Source organism: Otolemur garnettii, unplaced genomic scaffold (genome assembly GCF_000181295.1).
Source record: "Otolemur garnettii isolate 467f Iridium unplaced genomic scaffold, OtoGar3 scaffold00004, whole genome shotgun sequence".
NCBI classification, from domain to species: Eukaryota; Metazoa; Chordata; class Mammalia; order Primates; family Galagidae; genus Otolemur; species Otolemur garnettii.
In genome coordinates this window covers 1,603,567-1,613,410 of record NW_003852399.1, presented here as the reverse complement: position 1 = coordinate 1,613,410, position 9,844 = coordinate 1,603,567, and the positions used below count along the sequence as shown (strand labels likewise).

General features: G+C 46.0%; 1 protein-coding gene across 1 annotated transcript in view; it reads right to left on the bottom strand.

Annotated features, from left to right (window-relative positions):
* Positions 1 to 1,889: 1,889 nt before the first annotated feature.
* The window catches only part of GSDMC (gasdermin C), a 27,152-nt gene continuing 19,197 nt past the window's right edge, over positions 1,890 to 9,844 (bottom strand). The window contains exons 6-11 of the mRNA XM_012809398.2: positions 8,747 to 8,806; positions 8,085 to 8,224; positions 7,661 to 7,778; positions 7,145 to 7,218; positions 6,207 to 6,502; positions 1,890 to 2,085 (exon numbers count right to left, since the gene is read on the bottom strand). Of these exons, the coding sequence (XP_012664852.2) occupies positions 1,890 to 2,085; positions 6,207 to 6,502; positions 7,145 to 7,218; positions 7,661 to 7,778; positions 8,085 to 8,224; positions 8,747 to 8,806 (884 nt within the window). The remainder of the gene's footprint in view (positions 2,086 to 6,206; positions 6,503 to 7,144; positions 7,219 to 7,660; positions 7,779 to 8,084; positions 8,225 to 8,746; positions 8,807 to 9,844) is intronic.

Here is a 9,844-nt window from a genome sequence, read left to right as displayed (position 1 = left end):
TGTCCTCTGCCTTTCCAAATGTTAAGTCCTAGTGAGAGCTCATCCTGACTCAGCTGGCTCAGCTCCTCAGAGATTGGGGTGTCCTCACCCCACCACACTCCCATCTAGCAGCTAAGGCCTCCACTCCTGACTCCAGCCCCAGTACCACGTCCCAGCATGACCTTCCCTGAACTCACACGAGATGTGCTTCCTGTGGCACATGCTCTCTCACCATCCTGCTATTTGTCTTTAATGTTGAAATAACAAGATTTTGGATACAATATAATTATGCCATAATGAACCTTAATTTCAGCTGTTTCATTTTTGCTTTTTTAATGTAGCTACTGGAGAAGTTAGAATTATACCCGTGGCTACATCATATTTCTGCTGGACAGCTCTACCGTAGCACATACACACCTGAATCAGTAGGAGAGAAGACCCTGGATCATCTAAAGCTCACCAGTTAGAAGAAGAGATGGTTTGGTCCACTCTTCTCTTCTCTTCAAATCCATTTCTGGTATTGCCATTGTAAGTTCTATGCTGACCTAGACTCACCACAGATGTCTAACTTTTCTCCGTGCTTTTCCACTCAGTGGAAAATCAGCAGATCATCTCCCCCTCCAAGTTGACCCCAGCTCCTCTTTCTGTCTCCATTCCCTGTGGAAAGTGTCCTCTACACTTGAATAATGCACCAGTAAGAAGGTCACATGGGCTCGCTTGTAGCTCACTCTAGCACTTGTAGCTCAGCAGCTAGGAGCGCTAGCCACATACAGCAGAGTTGGCAGGTTCAAATCCAGCCTAGGCCTGCCAAACAACAATGACAACTACAACCAAAACACAGCCAGGCACCTGTGGTCCCAGCTACTTGGGAGGCTGAGACAAGAGAATGGATTAAGCCCAAGAGTTTGAGGTTGCTGTGACCTGTAATGCCACAGCACTCTACGGAGGGTAACATAGTGAGACTGCCTCAAAAAAAAAAAAAGAAGGTCACATGTTTAGATAGCAAGGAACTAGAACTTGGGTGTTTTCCCCCAAAACCGCCCCTTCTGTACAGCACAGGCTCTAAGCAGCCAATGTTCATTTGCATTATTTGGAAACACCTGTGCAATGTGAGCCACGTTCCCTAATAACCCTCCTCTCATGTGTGCGTGTGTGTGTGTGTGTGTGTGTGTGTGCGGCCTATTACATATATAGCCTATTTCATGTATATCCTATGATATCCTATTGATCCTATCTTTCTAGAGAACCCTAATGCAACCTGTCATTCCCATAGATTTTATTCTTTTCCCTTTTTCTTTTTCCATCCTTGGAGATATGACTCAATCAGGGACTGTCAGCAAAGGGCAGTAGGAAAGTTAGAAATTAGCTTCAGAAGGAAGGGCAAGGGCGAGAGCCAGCAGCTGGGCGCTGCCTCTGAACTGTGTAGCTGGGGGGTCTGCACAACAGGAGCTGACATTTCTAACACCTCCTTCACTGCCAAGTGCCATTCCTATGTTATGCTAGCCAATCTTGCAACAGTATTTTAAAGGTAAAGGAAAAGGACAATGAAAAGGACAATGCCCTTGCCAATCACCCCTTGTGGGATTATAGGACTAAGCAGGAGGGGAAACAGTGGGAACAGGATGCCACACCTGTGAGCAATCTGTCACATCCTGGAACTGACACTCAAAACAGCAACATTCCTTTCAGTTGACAGCATCTCACAACGCATTGATTTTACTTTTGCTTTTATTAATATTCACAAAAGTCCCATGCCTACCGTCTCAACCTTGGAGATCTGGCGTGTGATCGATCGGAAGCGTAGCTCAGACTACTTTCTGCAAATCACCCCCAGAGGAGATTGACTAATAGAGCCTTACTTTCTGTAATGTGCATTGTAAAAACCACAGGTCTGAAATATAAAATTGTGATCACACACGCCAGTCCTTCATGCGCTGACATTCTGAGGGCCGCTTCCTGTGAGCTTCCTTGATGGACAGCATTCTGCACAGATATGTGCCTGGAGCAAGAAATATCCCTGAGGATAGGAGCACTTCCCATTTGGGTCCATTTGCATTAGTACAGGAATCATTTTCCTGCCTCTGTGTTTCCCATGACATCATATACCTTAAATATACACAATAAAATTCATTTGTTAAAGAAAGGTGATAAATTGAAACTAGTAGACTAACCCCAACGTGATCACCTGAGGGAAAAACTCAACAAAACTCAAGGAGGGGAGAAGGGAGGCAGCGGTTGGGTGAACTCCCCCTTGATGGGTACACTGCACGGATATTTTGCACACCCCCTGGGTGAAGGACAAACCTATAACTCAGACTTTAACCTGATAAGAGCAAACGATACATCGTAATCGTGTGTACCCCTGTAATAATATGAAAATTTTAAAACAAACATTCACATATGGGCCCTCCCAGATCTTGCCCTATGCAATTTCAGGGCCTTTCACTGATTCTCATTTGTATCCTTTTGCTGTAATACAATGGAAATGTAAGTGTAGTATTTTCAATCAGTTCTGAATCATGTTAGTAAATTGCTGAACCTGAGGGGAAGTGAGAACCCCTGAATTTGTAGCCTGCTGGTCAGAAGTGAGGCTGTCCTAGGAACTCCCAAGTGTATAGCTGGCATCTGGGGTAAGGGCCATCTTATGGAGAACTGTGCCCTGCACTTACAGGGTTTAGCTGCACTCAGGTAATTAGTGTCAGAAATAATTTTTTCGTCCTCAAAAATGGTATTAGCTAAAATAACCTTGATTTACTGAAACATGATTTGGGGAAAGAAAGGATGAAGGAGCAGAACCTTTGATTCCTGGATGGCTCCCTAGTCCCTTGTCACCTGTGGAATAAAACTGCTTCTGTGAAGGGATCAGTTACTAAAGACACAATTTAGCAATAGAATTTAGAAGTGATAGATTCAACCCCCGGGGCAGCCGGCTCAGGGATATATCAGGAAAGACCAAGCAATAAGAAAAAGCAAAGTATACAATGCCTGGGTTGTTGTGATCTGTAACAGCTAAGATGGAAGGACAGATGAGCCAAGTTAGATTCTAGTGGTCTGAACTGCAGCCTCTGGGGGCTCACTGAAAGAATCTTATCCGGGCAGACCCTGATACTGTGTCAAGTTCAGATTCTGGCTGCCTGCCATATAGCCACTAGTCTCAGGACCTTTTTCAAAGGGAAAAGTTACACTGAAACTAGGACAGTGAGGATGAGTCTGATTCCTAAGAGCAAAGGGGAAAGATGAAGGGTGTCAGGGAGCTCAGCCAGCAAGGTGAAAATGTTTAAACACCTATTAAGAAATGGGATGAAGAAAGCTGGTGTTGATAAACCAGAAAAGGTCTTAGTGCAACACCTTTAGAATTGAGAAGAGCTAAGGAAGCCTCTGCTGGTCTCCCAACAATGGAGGGTCCGCTTCATTCACCCATTTGGAGAAATTCAAGAAACCTGACCTCAGATCACCAGGGGTGATGAGTCCCTGATCCAACCAGTACAGGGATTGACAGAAGGGCCAGGGTTTCTTGAATGAATTCAGATTGTTGGTATCAAAAGTCATTTCTAGAAGGGAAAAGACCCTGATGAGGTAAAAGACCTTAAGTACAAATTGTGAACTACAAATAAAACCCTGAGCCCTCTGCCGAGTGAACAGCCCCTCTTGGCTAAGGAGACCCCAGAAACTCAATACCAAGCTCCCAGCCATGACGGAGCAGGGGCTATAAAGCACAGTTTGCATGATTTTTCCTTTATAAATAATCATGTATCCTCCCATATCTTGTTGAATACACACGTTTCACAGCCCTACTCAGAATAAAATCCTATCCCTTTTGTCTGTCCCTTAAAGTACATATTCCCAACTGGTGGCTAAGAGCTGTGTTTCCCAGCTTGCCAGAATGGTCAATGTGAGCTACAAAAAAAAAGAGATTTTAAGAAAAATAAAGTTCTCATTTTTCCAAAGCATAAACCTCATTTTACTTTTTTTTTTTTTTTTTTAGTTAATAAGCAAATTTTGAAAATCACTGATGGTGGGAGAAAGGCCAGGTCATGGGGCAGGACTGCTGAGGCCCAGGTGAGCCCTTCTTCCCCCTCCACATGCTGTGACTTCCCATAGTTTTCAGAAGAACAGAAGCAGTTCTCATTTCAAGTGGTAAGGGAATTAAGAAAAACTCACCTACCTGCTGACCTTGTGCAAATAGTTTGGACAGTGCTGTCCATGCTGGAGATTGCAGGGAGAATAGGTACTAAAGACCCCATTGTTGGCAAGGGAAAACACCCCCAGAAAAAAAGGGAAAACAGAAATAAGCTGAGCAAGGCAGCATAAAAACAGTTTAGCTAACTTACTTTTAAGCCAGCAGCTAAATTACTTATCTGAGCAGTTCCTGCTTGTAACAGAAGCCTGGCCTGTAGGGATACAGCTTGCAGACATGCCTGCTGGGTCTGTAAACACTCAGAAGAAGAAAGACCATGGAGAGAGCTACGTGCAAGGCCTGGGAAGGAACGTGAACCAGGCCATTCCCTGCCCAGTCAACAGTCAAAGCAAATACCCATTGTGGGGATTTGTATTATGGCCAGGGCAGAGATCAAGGGAACAGCTCAAGCCCTGAAATATTGGCAGGAGGGCTTGCACCTTAATCACAGAGGAAGATGCCTCTGGGTGGAGATCAGAGGAAAATTCTTCTCTTCCACCAATTCTTCAGAGGAGCCTGAGCCATTGCATCTGCTCTACAAAGAACTAAAGAAGATTAACCTTCCCCAAGGAATCTGTGTGCGTGACCACAGACAGGAGTCTGCCCCCACACAAGGCTCAGGTTTCGTATTTCTCAAGGCTGCTCAGAGCCTTAAAGTTAATGATTAGAGATAGAATAAGAACTAACATACTTACTCAGAGAAACTGCTGACGTTTTTGTTCCCTTCCTCAGCTTACCCTCTGGGCTAAATGAGATAATAGCCTTCAATAAAAGCTGAGTGGAACACACACTCAGGGCTGCTCACTGGAACCCCACAAGCTAGAGGTGGTCTCCCATGTTCCCACCTTTGAAACTCTATTCTGCACATCCTGTCTCTTTATCTCTCACCACTTTTAACTTTATTTTTCTTCAGTCAACCACCACCAGTTCCACAGGTCTTAAAGGACCTTTCCCCTGAGTGGGGATCCTGGCAGAAGATGACCAATACAGGGGAACAAAAGAGAATCCACATAGGAAAGATAAGGCAGTGGGAGAATCAATTCAGGAGGAAAACATAGCTCAAGAAAAAGAAAAACAGTGTATTTGCCTTGGGGGAATTTTAAGAGAAATACTTTAATATGAAAAGACCTCAAAGTTGCAAAGTTAAGCCAACAGAATTACATGAAAAGGAAGATTACAAAGCTAAGGAAATGAGCTGAGGATCAAAACAACACAATTTGTGAAATGGTAAATCAGAAAGTAATTATAACTAAGAGTTGAACTGCAAATACGGAGGAAAGACCTGGTGACCTCAGAGAACACAGAGGAAAAGTAAAACATATAGAAATTAGACAAGATAAATTACATATGGAGAACTCCATAGGTAAACTGATGTCTGTGAAAAAGAGAACATAAAAGATATTTAATCATCCAAGAAGCTTTTCCTGAAAGGGAAGGACTGATCTGTAGCTCAATTCCTAGTGTCCCAGGAACAGTGATGCAGAATGACTGAGACAAGGGTTTTTAATGTCAAGGATGAAGAAAGAATCCTCCAAGCATGCGTTTAGATAGAGAAGTTCATTTACAAAGAGTTCAAGAAAATTTGATGAGCCTTGGTCTTCTCCAAAACATCAATCAATAAACAAGAGACATTTGCAAGGCTAGGCAAGAGGGTGGTCCCTAAGCATGTGGTCTCTCTCCAACGTGCTCTCCAGGAACAAAGTTTTCCAGATATGGAGAACCTCAGGGAATGAAGCTTATTTTTGATGTATTTCAGAGTATTATAATAAAAATAATGACATCGTACACTTCACTCAAAACAATTCAAAATGCACACCATTCACTGGAGTCAATATTTGTTTGTATTGTTTTGAAGGAAAATTTACACAGAGTGAAACATGAAAATCTGTAACATAATGTTTGAGGAGTTTTGACAGATACATAACTACTTGTCACAATAGAGAGTATTCCCTTCACCACCACAGACATTCGCCCCAGACATTGCTGTCTCTACTCCACCCAGAAAAGCAGAAAGGCATGGCTTTATCTCTCAAGCTCTGAGGATACTCACAGCGTAGCCTGGGAGGAGCCCAGGCAGCTCTGGACTGAGGGCCCCTCAGGGAGAGCTGAGGCCTCAGCCAGCTCCTGCAGCAATGAGAGGACCCCATAGAGGATGGAGAGCGACATCTTGGCTGATGGGTCCCAGTGATATCTGCGACTATTTGGCTCTATCTTCAGGCCACACTCCTCCAACAGGCCACAGGTGATGGCCACATCCTCCTCCTGGAGTGGGGCTAGGAGCTCAGGATTGAGGGTGAAGGTAACAACCTCCAAGTATTCAAAGTGGTGCTCCAAGATGCTCCTTGCCTAGAAGAAGGATTATTAGATTGTACAGACCCAACTTTGAGATCAGGAAGAGAAACCTTCCACCCCAACAGCCAGGGACCAGGCAGGATAATAGCAGGAGCAAGAGCTTTGGCATCATGTCCTATGATCAGGGTGATCAAGTCACTGAAAATCATGGCACACTGGTTTCTCATTTACCAAATGGTGATAATAAAACTCTCCTTGCAGAATAGTGCTAAGTATTTTGATTTCTAAATGTGCGTGCACGTGTATAAGCATATAAACCCATTTGTCCATATATAAATGTACAGGGAGAGATAGAAGCAGAGCCATTAGCAAATGGTAACTGCAATTAAAGCAAAGATAATTGCTCACAACTCCTTAGACCTCAAAGACCTGTGCTCCTGTATAGATATTCTAGACCTGTTGGGACCTACTGCTGGGGATGCCATGTAAACCAAGGCCCTCCCAAGGGACACCCCTGCCCAGTAGGCCTGCTCTCTAGAGGGAGCCTGCAGCCAGGGATTGCCCAGTGGGCACCCCAGGATCCCGTCTCCCCTGCCAGCGTAGACCTGCATCCTGTCTCTTTTCTCAGAACCATTCTTCTTATCTTTTGTCCTCTCATCCCAGTCCCTGAACTTCTGGCCTCCAGGGAATTCTCACCAGCTCCCGTTGGTGACCCATGATCCTCTTCTCCATGGACAGGGCCAGAAAGTAATGTTGGATGTCACTCAGCTCTGGGGGTGGGAAATGTGGGGAAAGAGAGTGAGGAAGAGTCCAGATTTTCACTCCCACCAGGAACCAGGAGACCCCCCTGAGAGAGGAACGCTAAGGCAGAGGAATAAAACCCATTAGACTTGAAGGTCAACCTCCCTGCCCTGGGGAGTCCTCCTTTGGCTCTTGTGAATGATCTCTAGGATGCTAAATGACATGACCCAGAGGCTGAGACTCTGAGGCTAGAGACTGGAGTCATCCACCTCCAGTGGTGTCTTAAATGGCCAGTCACATTCTAGGCTCAGGCTTGGTCTGGGTCATGTGGAGAGTTATCACAGTGAGCTCTTCTGACTGTGGAGAGAGCTGAAGATGAAAAATCACAATATTTGAGGAGCTTTGGAGAGGTGGCATCTAACATGGTTCTTTCATGGGGCCTGGGACTTTAATCCCTTTAATCACTCTTACCAATTATGCCTTCAAGGAGACCAAGAATGGCGTGCTCTGCAGGGCTTGAGTTCTGTTGCAGTTCATTTAGGATGTTGCAAAGAGGGTCATCCAAATGACACAAGCTATCGGATTCCAGCTATAGGAGACAGTTAGGATTGTTTATAATAAGAACATTAATGTTATATAACCTGCCTGTGTCTTCTGCACTAAAGATGGTCACCAAGGGGCAGAGGAGGGGGCTCTCCCCTCCAGTGCATTCTGGGCACTGTGTGGAGGCTGTGCTCCCTGGCCCAAGTCATTGTGACTAGAGTCAGAATCCCCAGTCTTTCTCATGCCCTGGCTTCCTGCTCACTCCTCCTCCCCCGTGTGTTGATAGCCATAGCCCCTAAGCTCTCCCCCATTACAGCTTCAATCAGCCCCAGGCACCTCTGGAATCCCTCACCATGTCCTCCAGGTTCTCCAGAGCCCTCTGATCTCTGAGCATGGCCAGGACACTATGGAACACGACATGCTGAATGTTCTTGGAGAGTCCACTCAGTGCATCCGTTTTCGAGGACACCTCATTTTGTAGATCCCCGAAATCTGTCCTCAGGCATCAGCACCAACCAGAAAATGGGGACAATTCTTTGATTAGAACATTCCTGGGGCTGGTACAGTGGCTCATGCCTACAGTCTTAGCTACTCTGGAGGCAGAGGCAGAAGGATCACTTGAGCCCAGGAGTTTTAAGTTGCGGTGAGCTATGACGCCATTGCTCTGTAGCCTGGTTTCCATAGCCAGACCCCATCTCTCAAAATGCAAAACCTAACCTTGAAAAAATCGTACCTCTCTTCTGCCTAGAAAGAAAATCAAGTGATCCTCTCCCTTTTTTATCCCCCGCCCCCCGCAATTTTATTTTACCCCACTTTGGAGCGTTCATCCCTTCTACCACGTCCTCCCTCTTGCTTACCCACTTCCTGCCCACATCCCAGTCCATCCAACCACCTCCCAGCCCTTTCTGGGCCCTTTCTGTTGCATAGGAGCCAGGGCCAGGCCCAAGGGCAGTGGTGGCAACAGCAAAAGCAATCGACCCTACTTACCCAATGTGCGCAGAGTGGGATACTTACCCTCATAGTCATCACTCTCACTCCCACTCCCACTCTCACTCTCACTCTGCCTGGTGTCTTCTAGAAGGAGAAATTAAATTCCTCACCAAAGAGTTTCAAAGACTGGGTTCCTCCAGTCTCCTGCCTCTCCTTCCCCTGAACCCCTTTACTCTCTTTGCCCAGGAAGCCAAATCCCAAGGCCTGGGTGATGGCAACAGAGGCAACCAGGGGCACTGTTTTTTCAGAGTGACCTGGGGAGAAATCAGATTCCACTTTCTCCCACGCTATGACCACCACTCACCTCCCAGGCTCAGATCCTCAATTTTCTAGGGGCAGAGAAGGAAAAATGTTTACTCACCAAGAGTTGGTGTGACCCCACCCCACACCTTTCCTCTTTCACTTCTTCCCCTCTGGGACTTCCCTCTCTGACTCCTCTCTCCTCCCTCTATTTCTCACCTCCTACCAGCACCTCAGTTGAGAAATTTCTCCAGAGAAATGGATCCTCAGGTAGCCCTTACCCCCAACAACTGACACCTATCGAGCATTCCAAGGGGGAAGGCTGCTTCCTGCAGCCCAGGGGTCACTGAATGAGTCAGAGGCAGGGAACAGGGGCAGGTGAGGGGGGACCCTGGCTGGGGGAACATCCCATGGAGGTGTGTAGAGATCTCAGCCCAAGTGAGGGTCATGCATAATCCCAAATGAGTCAAGCCTCAGCAAGGCCAACCTCTGGGCAGTGAAACTCCCAGGCTCCACCACTCACCATTCTGACTGTCCTCCTGCTCATCAAGAAATAAAATATTCCCTGGATGGAAAAGAAACCCAGTTAGGAAAGCTGAGGTTATTATTCCCAAGGCTTTCCCACACCCTTCAACTGTGTCAGAATCTCCGGGAAGCTTGTTAATACTCTGCATTGTCTGAATCACTCTTTGAAAGGTGCCCTGGAACTGATTTTGAAATAAATACCCGGGGGAAACCTTAAGCCCTCCAATGTTTGAGAATTACCTTTATCAATAAATAGATGACCTCTCACTGCCCTTTTCCTACTGACCTGCCCTCACTCCCAATCCAGCCACCTCCTCCAGTGATTGCACACTCCATGTGGGGAAATATGCTGAGGTC